Raw genomic sequence first — 21,441 nt, forward strand, 5'->3', positions numbered from 1 at the left:
CACATGCACTGTAGAATCTTTGATGAGAACCTCCTGGCCTCAGCCAGAACACTGATGATGGGTGGTGGACGGGTCTTCCAGCATGACATTGACCCAAAACACATGGTCAAGGCAACAATCTGATGGTCTTGCAGTCCATTCCAGCCTTGTGGAGGTCTACACTCTTGTCCCTGATGTCCATTGAAAGCTCTTTGGTCTTTCTCATGGTGGTGGAGAGGTTTAAATGGAAGAGGCTGATTCTGTGACTGATGTCTTTTATACACATAATGAGTTGATATTAGGAGTGTTGTCTTAAAGGCACAGGAGTCATTTGGGTCTGTGTTTATTTTGGGTCATATTTATTCCACTTCATCAAATACAAATTAATTTAGAACCTTTCTTTAATGTTTTATTGAAGTTAAATTAAATTAATTGAATTTTTAGACTGTTCATTTCTTTGTAAGGGGCAATTTTGAAAATAAGCAGGGGATCAAATAATTATTTCCCCCACTGTGTGTGCTATGCTTAGACTGCCATATATCAGATTTCTATATGGGCAATTACAAACCCGATTCCAAAAAAGTTGGGACACTGTACAAATTGTAAATAAAAACAGAATGCAATGATGTGGAAGTTTTAAATTTCAATATTTTATTCAGAATACAACATAATGACATAAAGAATGCTTAAACTGAGAAAATGTCTCATTTTGAAGGGGAAAAATAAGTTGATTTTAAATCAACACATCTCAAAAAAGTTGGATCAAGGCCATGTTTACCACTGTGTGGCGTCCCCTCTTCTTTTATAACAGTCTGCAAATGTCTGGGGACTGAGGAGACAAGTTGCACCTCAATGTTGTCCCATTCTTGTCTAATACAGGCTTCTAGTTGCTTAACTGTCTTAGGTCTTCTTTGTCGCATCTTCCTCTTTATGATGCGACACGCACTCATGCAACCCCATACCATCAGAGATGCAGGCTTCTGAACTGAGTGTTGATAACAACTTGGGTTGTCCTTATTCTCTTTAGTCCGGATGACATGGCCCCAGTATTCCAAAAAGAACTTCAAATTTTGATTCGTCTGACCACAAAACAGTTTTCCCCTTTGCCACAGTCCATTTTAAATGAGCCTTGGCCCAGAGAAAACGCCTGCGCTTCTGGATCGCTTCTAGATCATGTTTAGATATGGCTTCTTTTTTGACCTATAGAGTTTTAGCCAAAGACGGCGAATGGCACGATGGATTGTGTTCACCGACAATGTTTTCTGGAGGTATTCCTGAGCCCATGTTGTGATTTCCAGTACAGTAGCATTCCTGTATGTGATGCAGTGGCATCTAAGGGCCCGAAGATCACAAGCATTCCGGCCTTGACCCTTACGCACAGAGATTGTTCCAGATTCTCTAAATCTTTGTATGATATGATGCACTGTAGATGATGATAACTTCAAACTCTTTCTAATTTTTCCTCTGAAAAACTCCTTTCTGATATTGCTCCACTATTTTTCGCCACAGCATTGGGGGAATTCTCCATTCCATCCTCCATGGGCAATCCATTGGTGATCCTCTGCTCATCATGACTTCTGAGAAACACTGCCACTCTGAGAGACTCTTTTTTACACAATCATGTTGTCAATTGACCTAATAAGTTGCAAATTGGTCCTCCAGCTGTTCCTTATACGTTCATTTAACTTTTCCATCCTCTTATTGCTACCTGTCCCAACTTTTCTGGAATGTGTAGCACTCATGAATCCAAAATGAGCCAATATTTGGCATGACATTTTAAAATGTCTCACTTTCAACATTTGATATGTTATCTATATTCTATTGTCAACAAAATATAAGTTTATGAGATTTGTAAATTAGTGCATTCCTGTTTTATTCACAATTTGTACTGTGTCCCAACTTTTTTGAAATCGGGTTTGTAGATTGTTGTAATAATGAATCGTTCGTTTAAATGAATTGGAGAAACCCGTTGAAAAAAACAGACTGAATGATTCACCAATAGAACTGATTTGGTTCCAATCACTGATTAAATTATCTTATTTCTGTTTAAACTGAAATGTCTGCATTTCTTTCTGAAGCTGCTGTTGTGTGCAACTTATTATTCACATATATTATCTTATCACTTAATTTATTATAATTCAAACAGTGTTTCAGTTGTCTGTGTGTGAGACCATACAATGGTGCCAAGTGCTGTTGTCATTGTTATGGGGTTTATAAAGAAATTTTAGGCTAAAATGAAAAATCACAAGTGTATTATAATTTCTTTTGTTTGTTTTTGAATAAGATTTTAGTGGTAAAAAAACAAGGTCAGAGTCACCAGTTTTGTCTCCTGCCTTTTTGTTCACTCTGGGTGAAGGTGATCCAGTCTGTCTGACATGATACTTGTTTAAATACATAAATACATCCAAGAGCTAATTGAGTAAGGAAATTCAATGAAGTAAATGTAATAAACTAAAGAAATGTAAATTGCAAAATAAAACAAAAGAAATGATGCAGCTTGCAGGTTCCATGTGCACAGTCAAACAACTGTACTTATGGACCAGCGCCACCTATTAGTCAGGGGGTGGTATATCCTTTTTTATGAGCTATTTCTTTAATGGCTATAGGGGGCAGACTTATAGAAATAACAACCATAAATAATCTACAAGAATTAAAAAACATAGTGAATATAGATATTTTGATATGTTCTGATAGATCACCATATAATCATTTTGTGTGTGTGTTTGAGATGACAGTGTTCTGATTTATTATCCTTTCTTTCCCAGGTTGTGTTACTGTAATCTCACAGAGGAAAGCTGTAGAATTCTGTCCTCAGTTCTCAGTTCAAACTCCTCCAGTCTGAGAGAACTGGACCTGAGTGGGAATAACATGCAGGATTCAGGAGTGAAGCTGCTCTCTGCTGGACTGGAGAATCCACACTGTACACTGGAGATACTGAGGTCAGATCATCACTTACACACTGTAGATCCTGCATTTCTGTCATATGGCTGTTTTAGATGAATAAAATGTTGTGTGTCCTGAAGCACAATTTAAACAAAGCAGCAACAACTCCTATAGTTTTCCACATTTATAAATAACAAACACCGAAATAGATGTTTAACAATCTGGAGTTTCTTCTCGTTTTCTCTTCTATTTGCTCAGTGGCTCCTAGTTTTATAACCACAATGACTGTAAAAGACTGTAGAAAGATCATTACTCATAATCTTACATTTCAGTAATCATGTTAGTTCTCTCTCTCCAGTGTTCTGTATTGATTAAAGATTTATAATCACAGTCTTTATGTCACTTAAATAAGGATGGTTTCCCCTTTTGAGTCACGCTCCTCTAACCAAGGTTTCTTCCTTATAACATCTAAGGGAGTTTTTCCTTGCCACAGTCGCCACGGCTGCTCATCAGGGATAAATGCACACCATTCACCTTAACTGTTAAATTCTGTAAAGCTGCTTCGAGACAGTGTCTGTTGTGAAAAGTGCTATAGAAATAAACTTCACTTGACACCTCTATCATCTCTATAACACTCTACACCTCTATTACAGAATGAACAGCTATAAAAAGTTACAAGTAACTTCAATAGGGATTCACAGGTTTAGTGTCTTTTACTCACAAATATAAATAATATCTGTGTATAGTTTCCTTTGAGATATCAGTGTTCTAATATGATAATTTCTCTTTGAAATTGTATTATTTCTCTCCCACTGTGTGTGTGTGTGTGTGTGTGTGTGTGTGTGTGTGTGTGTGTGTTGTGATATTTCATAATCAGTGGTGCAAAGCTTACTGATAAATAATACTAAAGTAAAAGTACTATTACTTTTTAAAAAAATGTAGTGTAGTAGAGTAAAAGTATCTGCTCTAAATTCTTCTCAAATTAAGAGTAAAAAGTCACCTTTAAAAGAACTCAAGAGCAGTTTGTAGTTTTATGCTGTAAATGTTATTCCACTTTATACCCTGCAAAATAAAAAGTGTAGCAACCAATAATCAGGTAATATTTTTAGCAACCATGCTGTTGGTCTTCACCTGTTATCTAGACCCCATGATGCTTTGTGTGATCTGTGGCTGGAACTTCTGTTACGACATAAACAATCATTCGCTTCAGTGTCACTAATCATTCATTCAGAACAAGATGTGGAATCACATGCTGACAGAACTTATAGAGCACAACATCAGCAGGTCCTTCTCTTCCTGAACAGAGGAATGGGAGGATGATGTAAAAAGTGACAGCGTGTAACATACAGTAGCATTTTTAGCTACTTTGTTGATTCAGTTGCATGTGACAGAAAGGTGATGATCAGTGTGAAAAGCTCAGAGTTTTACCAAAACCTTCACAGTAATAAAGTCGCTTGTGTGCTATTTAAGGATGCAGGAAATGATTTAGTGTAATTAAAAGCTGATGTAGAGGAGAGTTAAAGTCACACAGACACATTGTAGTTACATTTACCTGCATGTAATTACATCTAAAATCACACTGCTTCCCCTCACCCCTTATACCCACCCAGACCATGAACCCTGTGCAGCCCTCACCCACATCACACCTCAGTGCCAAGTGTTTTACATCAACACAATTACTATCATTGTACCTACAATAGTCATTTAAATTATAATAAATAACATATGCACAGGGTCATTAGACTCCTAATATAAAGTGAAATTAATTAATGATGATTGTATTATATTATTAGTATTAGCATTAGCATTAGGCTAATAGTAGAAACACTAACTAGTGTTTTACATCTAAAAGCTACAATCCTGTGGGGGAAAGTAAATAAAGAGTAAGAAAGACTATAATTTTCTCTATAAACACGGTTCTTTAAGACACAAATTAAGCTTCATCTGGTTATAAGTGTAAACACAAACAGCTCGTGTTTTTCCTGAGCTTTTTACTGCATTTTAACATTTTCCCACCTGAAAAACAAACCGCACATGAACACAACATATTGGCATCGGCGTAAGTCAGTAAAGGCTGCTACTACTTCTGGTGGAAGTTTTACCCATAATGGTTTTTACAGCAGTGCAGCAGGAAACAGGGGGATAAAGTAGTGACGGCAGGTTGAGGGAAAATGTAGTCAAGTAAAAGTAAATGTTCACTGTTTTTAAACTACTTAATAAAGTACAATTTCTGAGAAAAACTACTCAATTACAGGAAACAGAGAATTTGTAATTTATTACTTTACTCCACTGATCATCATTTCTCTCCCAGTGTTTGTGTGTGTGTGTATATGTGTGTGTCTGTGTGTTTGTGTGTTTGAGACGTTATTGTTCTGATTTATCATCATTTCTCTCCCAGGTTGTGTGGGAGTGATCTCACAGAGGAAAGCTGTAAAATTCTGTCCTCAGTTCTCAGTTCAAACTCCTCCAGTCTGAGAGAACTGGACCTGAGTGGGAATAACCTGCAGGATTCAGGAGTAAAGCTGCTCTCTGCTGGACTGGAGAATCCACACTGTACACTGGAGATACTGAGGTCAGATCATCACTTACACACTGTAGATCCTGCATTTCTGTCATATGACTGTTTCAGATAAATAAAATGTTGTGTGTCCTGAAGCACAATTTAAATAAAGCAGCAACAACTGCTATAGTTTTCCACATTCATAAATAACAATTTTAATCAATCAAACTTAAAGGCAGTGCTCCCAAAATTTCATCAGCATGTTTCATGTCACACTAGAGGAAACAAAACATTAGACCATGTATACACAAACATGGCTGGATCTTATGTTGCGACCCCCCTCCCCCACCTGGGACAGTCAGATCACCTTTCTTTGTTTCTCACCCCACATATATGCACCCCTCATCAATCGGGTGAAGCCATCAATGAGAACCATCAAGGTGTGGCCCGCAGAGGCAGATTTCACACTTTAGGAAAGGTTTTCACACACAGACTGGAGTACATTTGCTTCTCAGGCCACCAGGGACACTCACACAGACATCGACTGCTACACCTCCTCTGTACTGGATTACATCAGGTCAACCATAGACAGTGTTACTACCCAGAAACAGATCATCACCTACCCAAATCAGAAGCCATGAACGAACAAGGAGGTGCGCCTCCTGCTGAAGGAACGCACTACTGCCTTCAGGTCAGGTGACGCTCAGGCCTACAGCACATCCAGAGCTAACCTGAAGAGGGGCATCAAAGAGGCCAAGCACTGCTACAAGCAAAAGATAGAGGAGCATTTTTCCAACTCTGACCCAAGCCATCAGTGATTACAAATCCTCTTTTTAAATTAGATTAATGACTTTTATGCTCGCTTGGAGAGAGACAACAAAGAAACTGCCACCAACCTCAAACTCTCGGCTGATCACTCTCCAATCAAACTCTCCTCCACAGATATCTGCAATGCACTGAGCCGGATCAGCGCACACAAAGCCGCTGGACCAGACAACATCCCTGGACGCGTACTCAGGGCATGTGCTGAGCAGCTCGCTGGGGTCATTACTAACATCTTCAACCTGTCTCTTGCCCAAGCAGCTGTTCCCACTTGCTTTAAATGCACCTCCATTGTGCCAGTGCCAAAACACTCCAACCCAACGTGCCTGAACGACTACCGCCTTGTAGCACTGACACCCATTGTCATGAAGTGCTTTGAGCAGCTGGTCCTGGCACACCTGAAGGGCTCTCTGCCATCCACATTGGACTCTCACCAGTTTGCCTACCGCAGCAATAGGAGCACAGAAGATGTAGTTTCCATGGCACTGCACTCTGTGCTCACACACTTGGACAATAAGAACACTTATGCACCTATGCTGTTTGTTGACTTCAGCTCAGCATTTAATACCATCATTCCATCCAAGTTAATAGCCAAACTTGTAGATCTGGGCATTAACACCTCCACCTGCAACTGGGTCATGGACTTTCTGACCAACAGACCCCAGCAGGTTCGATCTGGCTCCATCTGCTCCAACACCATCACACTCAACACTGGTGTACCACAGAGCTGTGTGCTGAGCCCCTTCCTCTACTCCCTCTTCACCTCCGACTGCAGGCCTGTAAATGGATCTAACTCCATCATCAAGTTTGCAGATGACACTACCGTGATCGGTCTTATAACCAACAATGATGAGACTGCCTACAGGGAGGAGATCCAGCACCTAGCCACATGGTGCAATAACAATAACCTGCTCCTTAACAACTCCAAGACAAAGGAGCTTATTGTGGACTTCAGGAAGGAGACAAGAGGCACACATGACACCACCCACATCAATGGGATGGCTGTTGAGCCATCCAGTTTCAAGTTCCTTGGGATCCACATCTCGGCGGACCTGTCCTGGGCTATCAACACCTCCAGCCTGGTCAAGAAGGCTCATCAGCGCCTCTTTTTCCTGAGGACACTTAAGAAAAATCAGCTCTCCTCGGATATCCTGGTTAACTTCTACCGCTGTGCAATAGAAAGCATCCTGACCACCTGTGTCACAGTCTGGTATGGGAGCTGCTCTGTTGCAGAGCGCAAGGCACTGCAGTGGGTGGTGAAAACCGCCCAGCGCATCACAGAGACTTCACTCCCAGCAATGGAGGACATCCAAAAGAAACGCTGTCTGTGTCGAACTTGCAGCATTCTTAAGGACTCCTCTCATCCCGCCCATAGACTGTTTTCTCTTCTGCCCTCTGGCAGGCGTTTCAGGTGCCTCAGGACCAACCGACTAAAGAACAGCTTTTTTCCTAGAGCTGACTCTTTACTGAACTCTGCCACTCACTGATACACTACCACATTTCCCCCCACACCTCTCACTTCGTTATTTCGCTAATGGACTGTATACACAAAAACGTATGCTCACTTGGACACTTGATAATTTCTCACCTCACACTTTTTATATATACCCTTTTTCTGTTTATAGTAATAGCAATATATTATGTTCACCGTTCACACCCTTCTGTAAATCTCTGTGTATAGTAATAGGCATCTGTATCTCATGTTCACAGTACATACATATATATTCATCTGTATATTATTGTTTATAGTACATATATTCATATTCATCTGTAATTATATTCATAGTACATATATATTCATCTGTAATTATATTCATAGTACATATACTTCTTGAAATTACTGTTTATAGTCTATATTATCATTCTATTTAACTTATGTAAATCATGTAAAAACTGTATATCCTGCACTTGCTGATATTGCACTCTGGTTAGACCCAAACTGCATTTTGTTGCCTTGTACTTGTACATGTGTAATGACAATAAATTTGAATCTAATCTAATCTAATCTAATCTAATCTAACAAACACTGAAATAGACGTTTAACAATCTGGAGTTTCTTCTTGTTTCATTGTGTGTGTGTGTGTGTGTTTGAGATGTCAGTGTTCTGATTTATAATCATTTCTCTCCCAGGTTGTGTGTGTGTGATCTCACAGAGGAAAGCTGTAGAATTCTGTCCTCAGTTCTCAGTTTAAACTCCTCCAGTCTGAGAGAACTAGACCTTAGTAAGAATAAGCTGCAGGATTCAGGAGTGAAGCTGCTCTCTGCTGGACTGGAGAATCCACACTGTACACTGGAGATACTGAGGTCAGATCATCACTTACACACTGTGTTTATGTGATTGTCATTATTATAGTATAAACCTAATGACAGTAAAATTTAGACAAGCAACAACTCTGATGGTGAAAAAGGAAATTAAGAAAATATTTAACATTTTACTTTTAAAATCTTATAAATATAAGGGATAGATTTTGTAATTTAAAATATATTCAGTCTATTTATTTATTTAAAGCTGCTTTGTGACATTGACCACTGATAAAGAGAGAGAGAGAGAGAGATGGTTCGATTAATTTGGGAAAATATTTATTGCTTGAAAATGTACTTTGTGCTGCTCTGTGTGACATCTACTGATGTTTACACACTGCAAATATTTTTATAACTTGTGTTTGTGTGTGTGTGTAAAATGTCAGTGTTCTGATATATTTCTCTCCTAGGCTGTGCGTGTGTGTGTGTGGGTGTGTGAGTGTTTGTGTGTTTTAGATGTCAGTGTTCTGATTTATCATCATTTCTCTCCCAGGTTGTGTGTGTGTAATCTCACAGGTGAAAGTTGTAGAATTCTGTCCTCAGTTTTCAGTTCAAACTCCTCCAGTCTGAGAAAACTGGACCTGAGTAACAATCACCTGCAGGATTCAGGAGTGAAGCTGCTCTCTGCTGGACTGGAGAATCCACACTGTACACTGGAGATACTGAGGTCAGATCATCACTTACACACTGTAGATCCTGCAGTTCCCCTTCAGGAACTCTAGCCCGGTCAAAACGCTATGGGAACACCCCTGCGTGACCGCGCTCTGAACCACGTGTGTTTCGCTGTGTTTTTCTGATCAAGTGATGGCTGGCAGACAGAATTTCCGAAAGTGTGTTCATCCATGTCCGTGTTTCATTACCGGTAAGGATTCGCATGATCGGTGTGTTGTTTGCCTGGGAGTGAAGCATGCACAATCGGCTCTCGAGGGAGTCGATTGTCTGATTAGCCGCATGGTATGCACGCTTCGCTCCCGGAGAGCATTCTTTGAGAAGAGCTCTCTCCCTTGCGGCTCCGGTCCCGCTCTTGCTGAAGCCAAGTGGCGCCGGCGCTCGTGGGGCTCGCAGGCCGATTTAGCGGGGGGTTTGGAGTCGGATGAGTCCGCTACAACTTCGTCTGCTAATTCGAGCTTCTGCTCTCTTGGGGAAGCAGGCCCGATGGCTGCTTCTTCTCCCAGTGCGAGCAGCGTGGCATTACATGCCTCTCCTTCCGAGGAAGGTGAGCTGATGGATGCTAGCGAGCCCGTGGATTCCTCACAGCCTGTGCTGTATGAGGAACTCCTCGAGGTAGTGACGCAAGCCAATGCTAAGCTGGATCTAGCTTGGCCGGTGGAGCAGCAGAAGCAGCGCACACCCAGTAAGCTGGATGAGCGTTTTCTGCGTCCTGTGTCACTTCCTCGGTGCCGGGGTCTGCCTTTTTTTCCTGATCTGCACACCGAGGTGTCCAGATCCTGGGAAACCCCGTACTCAGCGCGTACTTCATCTCACCACTCCTCGCTCTACGCAAACGTGGTTGGGGCTAAGGCGTGCGGCTACGGAGCGATGCCGCGTGTTGAAGAGACGCTAGCCAGCTATCTCTCTCCTAGCGTAGCATCGTCGCTGAAGACTCCGGTGTTTCCTACTAAGCCGCTACGTGCTACATCGGCTTTAGTAGGGAAGGCTTACACGGCAGCAGGTCAGGCTGCAGGTTAACCCTGTGTCGACCCTGAGAGTTTACGTGTCCGCCATCGCGGCATATGGCTCCCCGCCTGCGGGGCAGTCGCTGGGTAGGCACCCACTGGTGACACGTTTCCTCCGCAGCACCCGGAGGCTGAGGCCCGAGATGCGACCCAGAGTGCCTGTCTGGGATCTGGCAGTTGTGCTGGCGGCTCTATCTGAGCCCCCCTTCAAGCCATTAGCCGATGTGGCCCTTAGGTTTTTGTCTATTAAGACCACCTTCCTGTTGGCAATTTCCTCCCTGAAGAGGATCAGGGATCTGCAGGCTCTGTCCGTGGCCCCGTCTCGCCTGGAGTTTGCCCCTGGAATGGCCAGAGCGTTTCTCTATCCGAAACCTGGGTACGTGCCTAAGGTGCCTTCGGCTCCCTCACGTCCTGTCGTGTTACAGGCATCCTGCCCTCCTCCGTTTACAGCCCCCGAACAGGAGCGACAGCACCAACTGTGTCCGGTGCGAGCACTGGACAATTACCTCCTCAGGACGAGTCCGAGTCGGAGCAGCTGCTTGTCTGCTACGGCCCTAACAGGAAAGGTTTCCCGGCCAATAAGCAGACTTTGAGCAGATGGGTAGTGGATGCGATTGTGTCGGCTCACGAGTCCTCTGGCCTTCCCGCACCGCTGGGGTTCAAGCTCACTCCACCCGGAGTGTGGCGGCCTCTACGGCCTGGTCCGCTGGAATGCCACTCCAGGACATCTGTGATGCTGCATGTTGGTCCACCCCGCTGACCTTTGTCAGGTTCTATGACCTTGACCACTCCAGGCTCCTCTGTCCTAGGTGCTGGTGCCGAGGCCCTCACTCTCTAGGCAGGGTCTGGTTAGTGTGGCGTGATTGGACACTCGTTCCCATAGTGTTTCGATGCAGCTCGAGTTCCTGAAGGAACGCCTCAGGTTACGACCGTAACCCTAGTTCCCCAAAGGGGAAGGAGACGCTGCATCTCCGTGCCACACTCCCTGCATCCCTGCGGCGCTTACCTTCTCTCGCAGGAGCTAGCGTCTGGTCCATATCGCAGCCATTTGTAGCTTCCTGTTTACGCGACGTCGCCCGCTGATGACGTCACGTTCTAAACGCCTATTGGTCAGATTACACACGTGGTTCACAGCGCAGTCACGCAGGGGTGTTCCCATAGCGTTTCGACGCAGCGTCTCGTTCCCTCGTGGAACTAGGGTTACGGTCGTAACCTAGAGACGTTCTGTCATATGGCTGTTTTAGATGAATAAAATGTTGTGTGACCTGAAGCATAATTTAAAAAATGTAAACACTCTCTAGCAGCAACAAGATGCATAAATAACAAACACTGAAATAGACATATAACAATCTGGAGTTTCTTCTTGTTTCATTGTGTGTGTGTGTGTGTGTGTGTGTGCGTGTTCTATACTTGTTAATCTCACTACAGGCTGGAACGCTGCAGTATTACAGGTGAAGGTTGTGCTGCTCTGGTTTCAGCTCTGAGGTCAAACACCTCATCACACCTGAGAGAACTGAATCTGAACTACAATAAACCAGGAGGATCAGGAGTGCTGCTCTCTGATCTACTGAAGGATCCGCACTGTAAACTGGAGACACTACAGTGAGTTTCTGACACACACACATTTTGAGGAATTTTGATGATTTTGATGAACATATGACCAAATCTGATCATTCTGCTTTTTTTCTCCTTTTTTACAGATATAAGCAGTGAGGTTCCTGATTTGATCTGAGTCTCCTACAGAAGATGATGAGGATAAACTCTTCCAGTACAAAGCTCATGATAACAGCTGTGAGAGCTGTTTTTCAGATCCAACTCCAGTTCCTGAACTCTTGAGAGCTTTGATTGGTTCTCTTGCCTTTTAATCTCCACTTCATGCTCTTTCAGTCATGGCCTTTGCTTTGCTGCAAACCTGGAGAGGTTGGTAGGCTGTGTGGTGCCTCCTGGAAGTGCTTCCCATTCTGGTAGGGCCTGTTGGGTCATGAGTGCCTCATATAGTGTCATTTTGCCTACAATTGTGCAATATATTTAGCAAACTGGCACATTAATAAAATCAGCAATGGTGAGCAGATCATCCTTCCTGCAGCTATCAAAGTCTTTCCAAGATGGACAGAACATAAACGTAACTAAATCAAATGCCATAATACCACTGACACAATACACCAAAACACCACATACAGCAAATATAAAAACATCCTGGACGAGACTCCACATCTGTTTTGATCCAGTCTCCTGAAGAAGCTGCTCAGATGAGTAGAGAATCGTTTTGATCCAAGCAAATGGAAGTCCAATTAACATGATTCAACTTGCAGATTCAACTGGAAATGAACTGAACATGATTCAACTTGACTTGACTTGAGATAATCACAGCTGGATAACTGAGAATCTTCACAGGGTCCAGGGTCAGACCACACAGGGTAATTATCTTAGGATTCAAGGGATGAGAAATCTTTATATTAAATCTTTATGAACCAGAAACAAGACACACACAAAAGCTTTAATACAAATGGTGTTAGAATTTTCAAACAACTAAACTTATTTATTTAAAATATTAATAAGTTAATATATATATATATATATATATATATATATATATATATATATATATATATATATATATATATTGGAGATCAAAATAAGAAAATAAGAGAACAATTTATAAACAATTGAACAATTCTGAAATAATGTCATCTTCACTGCTCTACAGTTAAAGGAGTTTTTGTCCTGTCTATACCATGCTACCAGAACACCTTTTCCACAAACTAACTAAGGCATTTAATAAAAAAAACATTGAAGATGTTTTGCCAGAACAAAGAAGAGCCTTGACGTGTACTTACCTCTCATTCTGAGAGAAGGAGGTACCAGTCGACCACTTAAATACACATGTTCACTGAACTCTGCATCAACATTTCACATTCAATTAACACTAGCTTTACTAAACACTTTACTTTAAGGAACAAATTAAACATTTAAGGGGGCATTTACTTAATTTTTTATTATTTTGAAGAGCTCTTTCTTTGATTGTTTTATCATTATTGTGTCTATTGCAGAAACAGAAACTCTAGTTGGGAGTTGAACCTGAACACAAAACATCACACTAGGAACACACACTGAGTACAGACACACTGAATATCATGAGTTGTAACATGCACAAAGATCCTGACACACACACAATCTATAGGGCTGTTGGGATAATTGTAAATATACTATTATTTTCTCATTTTGTACAACATGTTTTGTAGTATTGTGCAGTTTTGTTGTTTTTTTTTGTTACCTTTTTCCACTCAAGAATCCAGAATAATTGTAATTTTTATTTGTAATAACAGTGTAATGTGTAAAGTAAAATGTAAAGTGTCTCAAAAGGCATATGAACAAACCACAAAACTTCTGGAGCAATTTCGTTTGAACCAACAAGACCTAAGTTGAGATGTTTGGCCATAATACACAGTGCCACACTTGGTGAAAACCAAACACAGCATATTAGAACAATCTCATAGCAAGCAGGTTGGGGGAGGGGGTGATCATTTGGGTTTGCAGCGACAGGTTCTGGTCCCCTTTTAGTCATTTAGTTGACCATGAACTCCTCTGTATTTCAAAATATTCTAGAGTCAGATGTGAGGCCATCTATCTGATAGCTAAAACTTTAGCTGAAATGTAATCATGCAAGAGGACAATGATTCCAAGCACACCAGCAAATCTACAACAGAATGACTGAAGAAGAACAGAATCAAGGTGTTGCAAAGGAACAGTCAAAGTCCAGACCTCAACCTGATTGATATGCTGTGGGGGGACATTAAGAGAGCTGTGTATAAATAAATGCTCCAAAACCCCAATGAACTGAAGCAACAGTGTAAAGAAGAGTGATCCAAAATTCCTCTACAATGATGTGAGACTGATAAAGTCATCCAGAACACCATCACTTCAAGTTACTGCTGATGAAGATGATTCTACAAGATTCTGAATCATATGGTGTACTTAGATTTTCACATGGATTCTCCATTTTGGTTTGATTTATGTCAAAATAAATAATGATGCAGTGTAATTTATCATGTGATGTTTATTTGAGTTTGTATTTATCTGATGTTAAGATGTGATAAGAACCAAATGATTTTTGTCTTTAAATGTAGAACAATAAAACTCAGGGTGTACTTTCTTTTTCACATGACTGTATTTACATTTACACAATATATAGACACAAAACACCATACAGTGTAGATAAACTGAAAGTAGATGTTTGTGTGTGTGTGTGTGTGTGTGTGTGTGTGTGTGTGTGTGTGTGTGTGTGTGTGACTGTGTGTGTGTGTGTGTGTGTGTGTGTGTGTGTGTGTGTGTGTGTGAGTGACTGTGTGTGTGTGTGTGTGTGTGTGTGTGTGTGTGTGTGTGTGTGAGTGACTGTGTGTGTGTGTGTGACTGTGTGTGTGTGTGTGTGTGTGTGTGTGTGTGTGTGTGACTGTGTGTGTGTGAGAGTGACTGTGTGTGTGTGACTTCCTGCCTCTGTGTAAAGTGAAAGTGTTGAATGAAGGAAAGGAAATAAAGCGTTCACAGGAGAGAAACACAGTAAGTATGTAAATCTAAAGCTGTAATATGAGGATGTTCTGAATGTGGATGAGATGAAGATGAAGATGAAGAACAGTTCAGGTGATTTTGTTCTGAAGTTGATGTCAGTAAACTTCCACAGTTGATTGTTGATCTTCATTTCCTTTAAGTGAACCGTTAGATTGCACACACCATGTTGGAGTGAAGTAAAAATGTGTCCTGCAGGGAACAAAAGCTTGTAAATGAACTTCTAGGAAGTAGAATTGTTCTAAATGACACGTGAGGAAATGGACTGAGGTTCATCCTGAAAGCGCTTTTCCTGAAAACACGGTTCCTGAAGCCGCGTGTAAAATTCAGGCTCATGGCTTTTCCACACTTAGCGGTAATAAGGCGAGCGAAAGTGAGCGTGCACGAGCTCCAGAAAGCAGAGAGCTGCACGGGACGGAATTTTCAGTGGAGCAGTAGTTTGATGTTCAGTGCACTGACTGCTTCTTCCCTCTACTCTGCTTTTTACTTTCACTCGCTTCCCTTTTCAACAGCAATGACAAAGAAACGCAACATTAACAAACATCTTTCGTTTTATTTCACTTTGAGTTTTTGTGTAAATGATGAACATGGACATGAACAAGGAACTTTTCAGAACATCAGCTGAAGCGAGATGTTATAAAACCAGCTAAAGGTTTTGTTGTGTTGTTTGTTCCTTTCTTTAATAATGAACTGATATCTGGAGCACTCAGTGATTCTCCCGAAACCCGCACCCGCATTTCCCATCAAATCTTCTCCCGCGTGACTGCAGGTCTCTACTGCACATCAACAACAGCGCCCTCTAGAGTCACAAAATATGATGCTCATACAATCTGCTGTAACTTCCTGCTCTGTGGAATAAACAAGTGAAAGTGAAAGTAAAAACTCCATTTTATGTAGAAAAACACAGTAAGTCTGTAAATCTAAAGCTAGAAGATGTGAATGTTATGAATCTACACTAGATGAAGAACAGTTCAGGTGATTTTTCCTGATGTTGGATCTTCCACAGTTTACTGTAGGACTTGATTTCCTGGAAGTGAACCGTGTGATGATCCAGGATTAGATGGAACACACCCCATGTTGGAGTGAAGTAAATATGTGTCCTGCAGTGTTTCTCTCTTTAAGGATCTTTATTTCAGACTCTCCTCCTTTTTCCCAAATGAATCTCTGGAGCGTGAAAGTGCACTCCCTTCCACAGTGCACGATTCGACCCCAATGTGCTGAGATGAGTAATATTGCGTTTCCCACCGAGATATCTCACTTAGCTACGCTTTCTGTGACTCGGTCCTAACACCAGACTTTACACCGACTCAGGTTCTGCCGGGAACTTCATTTTCCAGGCGTGCCTAGACCAGCTCCAGCTGCGCCGGGAGCGGGGACACCATTCAAGGGCGCCCGCTGGGACAAGCTGGATTAAATACTGCGCTCCCGTCATCACCCTTCAGGTCGGTCTGTTTTACCAGGAACAGATACAGTTCATGGTCCTGGAGGATTCAACCATGAGCATTATCCTAGGCCGCCGTGGCTGATTAAACACTCGCCTCGATGCTCCTGGAGCCCATGTGACATCCTCGAATGGAGCCCCTGGTGCTACGAACACTGCCTCTGCCACCTTCCTACTTCACCCACCAGAGGGGTGACCATGGCCGCCACACGGGTCGAGAATTCCCCTACACCATCTCAGGCAGAAATCCCACCAAGTCAAGTCAAGTCAATTCAAATCAAGTCAAGTCAAGTTTATTTGTATAGCGCTTTTCACAACAGACATTGTCTCAAAGCAGCTTTACACAAATCAACAGTGATGGTGAATGGTGTGAATTTGTCCCTGATAAGCAAGCCGTGGCGACTGTGGCAAGGAAAAACTCCCTTAGATGTTATGAGGAAGAAACCTTGAGAGGAACCAGACTCAAAGGGAACCCATCCTCATCTGGGTGACATCAAGAGTTTGATCATAAATCTTTCAACAATAAAGAACACTGGACAGTGAGAACTAACATGATTACTGGAGTATAAGATTATAAGTGATGTTCTTTCTGCAGTCTTATACAGTCTATATGGTTAGTAGCTCCGAGTTTTATAAGCTCAGCATTTGTGATCACCACAGATCCAGCATCAGCTTCTCCATGCCAGAGCCTTTAAACACTCCAGGAGGTCCAATGTCAAAACTCCACACATGTAGCGGGATCCAAATGGCACTGGTACGTCTCTAGATGGTTCAGGATGTTTGTGAGTTCGGCATCTACTTCTTCAAGGTCCGTAATCATCACGAGGTGGGAGGTGACTGGAGCTGGCCAAACCTCAGGGTGTCTCGGGATGGGAGAGAAAGAGAAGCAGTGGAGAGGAATTAGCGTAGCTGCTGTTCATGATATTAACAGCACAAGTTGATAATGTGCATGTGATCAGATGTTCTGGAGCACAAGGTTATGATGTGATGTGTGTTATGTGTAGGCTTTGCTAAAAGATATGTTTTAATCTACACTTAAACTGGGAGAGTGTGTCTGAGCCCCGAACACCGTCAGGAAGACTATTCCAGAGTTTAGGAGCTAAATGTGAAAATGCTCTACCACCTTTAGTGGACTTTGCTATTCTAGGAACTACTAGAAGCCCAGAGTTTTGAGATCTCAGGGGCGTGGCGGATTGTAGCGTGTTAAAAGACTGGATAGATACATGGGAGCCAAACCATTTAGTGCTTTATAAGTGAGAAGTAATAGTTTGTAGTCTATTCGAAACTTAACAGGAAGCCAATGTAGGGACGATAAGATCGGGGTTATGTGATCATATTTTTTGACCTTGTAAGAACTCTGGCTGCTGCATTCTGGACTAACTGAAGCTTGTTTATTAATGATGCAGGACATCCACCTAGTAACGCATTACAGTAGTCTATTCTGGAGGTCATGAACGCATGGACGAGCTTCTCTGCATCGGATATAGACAACATATTTCTTAGCTTAGAAATATTTCTAAGGTGAAAGAAGGCTGTTTTGTAACCTGATTGATGTGATTTTTGAAAGACAAGTCGCTGTCTAAAATAACACCCAGGTCTTTTACCGTTGAACTAGTGGTTACAGAACATCCGTCTAAATGCAGGTTGAGATGCTGGAGCGTCTGTATACTAGTTTTGGGCGATGAGCAAAATCTCAGTCTTATCAGAATTTAAAAGTAGAAAGTTATGGGTCATCCAATCTCTTAGTTCCTTAACACACTCAGTCATCCGGGTTAATTGAGCTGTATCGCCTGGTTTAGATGAAATATATAGCTGAGTATCATCAGCATAACAATGGAAGCTAATTCCATGCCTTCTAATAATATTTCCTAACGGAAGCATGTATATTGTGAAGAGCAGGGTCCTAGAACTGAACCTTGCGGCACGCCATAATTTACTTGCATTAGCCTGGATAGCTCTCCATTTAAATCTACGAAATGGTAACGATCGGACAGGTAGGATTTAAACCAGCTTAATGCCTGTCCCTGAATGCCGATGTAATTTTGTAAGCGATCTAGGAGGAGATCATGGTCTATAGTGTCGAATGCAGCACTAAGATCTAGTAAAACCAACAGCGAGATGAAGCCTTGGTCTGAAGCTAAAAACAGGTCATTAGTTATTTTAACTAGAGCAGTTTCTGTGCTATGATGGGGCCTAAAACCTGACTGAAATTCTTCAAAGATATTGTTCTCTTGCAGGTAGGAACATAACTGTGCAGCGACAATCTTTTCTAAAATCTTAGACATAAATGGGAGATTTGAAATTGGTCTGTAATTTGATAACGTGTTTGGATCCAGATTAGGTTTTTAATGAGGGGCTTAATAACTGCTAACTTGAGGGATTTAGGACGTGACCTAAAGATAGTGAGGAGTTAATAATATTTAGAAGAGGCTCACCAGTTGTATATAACACTTCCTTCAGTAATTTAGTAGGAATTGGATCTAACTGACATGTTGTCGATTTAGCTTTGGCAATAACATTATACAGCTCTTCCTGTCCTATACATGTAAAACAGTGGAGTTGTGGAGTTGAAGGTAACACTGTCTCAGGAGATGCTGTCAGAGGTTGAACTGCCACAATTGTTTTCTAATGTTATCTATTTTTCAGTGAAGAAAATCATAAAGTCCTCACTACTAAACTGTGATGGAATACAATTTTCAGAGCCCTGATTTGTAGTTAGTTTAGCTACTGTACTGAAAAGGAACCTGGGATTGTTTTTGTTGTTTTCTATAAGTTTGCTCAGGTGTTCAGCTCTAGCAGCTTTTAGCGCCCGTCTGTAGCTGAGCATACTGTCTTTATACGCGATTCTAAATACCTCCAATTTAGTTTTCCTCCATTTTCTCTCCAGATTACGTGCTGTTCTCCTGAGGGCATGTGTATGACTATTATACCAAGGTGCAGATGCTTGTTCTCTAACCTTTTTTAACCGGATAGGGGCAACGGCGTCTAATGTGCTAGTGAGGATAAGGTCTATGTTCTTAGTTATCTCATCAAGATTATTAGTAGTTATGGGTTTAGTGAGAAATTGAGACCAGAATACCACGGGTTCGCGGAAGTGTTTAGCGAACAGGCTGCAACCCGACTACCTCCTCACCGACCCTAGGATTGTGCTTTCGATCTGGTTGTTGGAGCTAAGCTCTTAAAGGGCCGGGTCTACCCCTTATCTATTCCTGAACGCATATCCATGGAACGGTACGTCCAACAAGCCCTCGACCAGGGTTTCATCACCCCGTCCTCCTCTCCCGCGGCCTCAAGCTTCTTCTTCATGGAGAAAAGGACGGGGGCCTCTGGCCATGCATCGACTACCGTAACCTCAATGCCCTCATTGCGCCTCTCTCCTATCCGCTCCCGCTCGTCCCTGCCGCACTAGAGGACCTCCGCGAGGCACGCTTTTTCACCAAGCTCGACCTTAGGAGTGCCTACAACCTCGTGCGTATCTGGAAAGGAGGCGAGTGGAAGACTGCCTTCATCCCACTGGCCACTACGAGTACCGAGTAATGCCGTACGGCCATTTAATCTCACCGGCCGTGTTCCAGGGCTTCATGAATGAGGTGTTCCAGCCATTCCCACACCGATCCGTTATCGTGTACATCAACGACATATTGGTCTACTCCCGAACACCTCAAGAACATCATGACCCAGGTGCTGGAACTCCTACAAAAGCACCAGTTATACCTCAATCTCCCTAAGTGCGAGTTCCACCAGACCAAGGTCCAGTTTCTCGGCTATGTGATCAGCGCCAAGGGGATCCAAATGGACCAACGGAAGGTGCAGGCGGTGTGGGAGTGGCCGCTCCCCGGTTCCATGAAGGAGTTGCAGAGGTTCCTGGGGTTTGCCAACTTCTACCGTCGCTTCATACGAGGTTTCAGCCTGGCGCTCGAGGAGTGGAGGCACTGGCTGGAGGGGGCTAAACACCCGTTCATAGTGATCTTGGACCACAAGAACCTGCAATACCTCAAAAGACTAAACCCTCGACAAGCCTGATAAGCCCTATTCCTCACTCGGTTCGACTACACCCTCACCTACTGTCCGGGATCCAAGAACAGCAAGGCCGACGCCCTCTTCCATGTCTTTGGGCCCGATAAGCCTGTCGAACCTGTACCCGTCATTCCTCCCGAGCTGTTCGTCTGCCCCATCGTTTGGCGCCTCGAGGAGGAGATCCGCTTGGCCACAAGTCGGGAGCCCGCACCCCCTGGTGCCCAGAAGGCAGGACGTTCGTTCCCACAGCCTGCCGTCCCGCCTTGTTAAGCTCTGTCCATTAAACGCCCGGATCCGGCCATCCGGGGTGGCAGGGAACCCTCCGTCTCCTCCAAGCACGATTTTGGTGGCCCAACATGCACAGGGACGTGGCACGGTATGTCCAAGGCTGCCCAGTCTGCGCCATGTCCAAGGTCCCACGCCACCTGCCGGTGGGCAAGCTGGTCCCACTATCGACCCCCGAGCGACCCTGGTACCACCGGGGCATGGACTTTGTCACGGACTTGCCGCGGTCAGAAGGACACACCTGCGTGCTAGTCGCGGTAGATCGGTTTTCCAAGGCCTGCTGTCTCATACCCCTCCCTGGCCCACCGACTGCTCTGGAGACCGCGGAGGCCCTCTTCCACCATGGGTTTCTGAACTCCGGTCTCCCGGACATAGTGTCGGACCGTGGGCCGCAGTTCACGTCAAACGTCTGGAGGGCGTTTTCCGACTCCTCGGCGTGGCGGTCAACCTGTCGTCCGGTTACCACCCTAAGTCCAATGGTCAAATGGAGAGGAAGATCCAGGAGCTAGGACGCTACCCGAGGTCGTATTGCCACGAGGATCAGGCGGAGTGAAGCCGGTTCCTGCCATGGGCAGAGTATGCCCAGAACTCCCTGCGTCAGAGCACCACCGACTTGACACCGTTTCAGTGCGTGCTGGGGTACCAGCCACCCCTGTTCCCATGGTCGGACGAACCATCCCACGTCTCTGCCGTTGATTACTGGTTCCGGGAGAGCATCCGGCTTATTAGTGCCCAGGCAGGACGTCTTGGACCCTGCTCTCCTGGTGGATTTTCACGCGGGGGGGAGGTGATGTCAGGGAACAGCCTGCCTTGCAGTCCCATGGCTCTGCACACACACGTAGCCTGTCCCCATCATACTAAGCACCGGCATCTGCAGCTCATTAACCAGCAGCCCTACTTAAACCCCTCGCTTTCATTTACTCACCGTCAGTTCTACTTACTTACGTGGGAGAACACATTTGACTGCACTAGTT

General features: G+C 43.4%; 3 protein-coding genes across 3 annotated transcripts in view; all 3 read left to right on the forward strand.

Moving 5' to 3' along the window:
- The window catches only part of LOC124385133 (NACHT, LRR and PYD domains-containing protein 12-like), a 281,935-nt gene that overhangs the window by 171,858 nt on the left and 88,636 nt on the right, over window positions 1–21,441 (forward strand). The window lies entirely within an intron of this gene.
- Window positions 1–21,441, forward strand: part of LOC124385128 (NACHT, LRR and PYD domains-containing protein 12-like) — a 160,897-nt gene that overhangs the window by 111,719 nt on the left and 27,737 nt on the right. The window contains 3 exon segments of the mRNA XM_046848266.1: window positions 2,745–2,918; window positions 8,315–8,488; window positions 8,979–9,001. Coding sequence (XP_046704222.1) covers window positions 2,745–2,918; window positions 8,315–8,488; window positions 8,979–9,001 — 371 coding nt within the window.
- Window positions 1–21,441, forward strand: part of LOC124385132 (NLR family CARD domain-containing protein 3-like) — a 987,530-nt gene that overhangs the window by 64,025 nt on the left and 902,064 nt on the right. The gene's annotated exons all lie outside the window — the stretch shown is intronic.

The sequence above is a fragment of the Silurus meridionalis genome, chromosome 4 (genome assembly GCF_014805685.1).
Source record: "Silurus meridionalis isolate SWU-2019-XX chromosome 4, ASM1480568v1, whole genome shotgun sequence".
NCBI lineage: Eukaryota > Metazoa > Chordata > Actinopteri > Siluriformes > Siluridae > Silurus > Silurus meridionalis.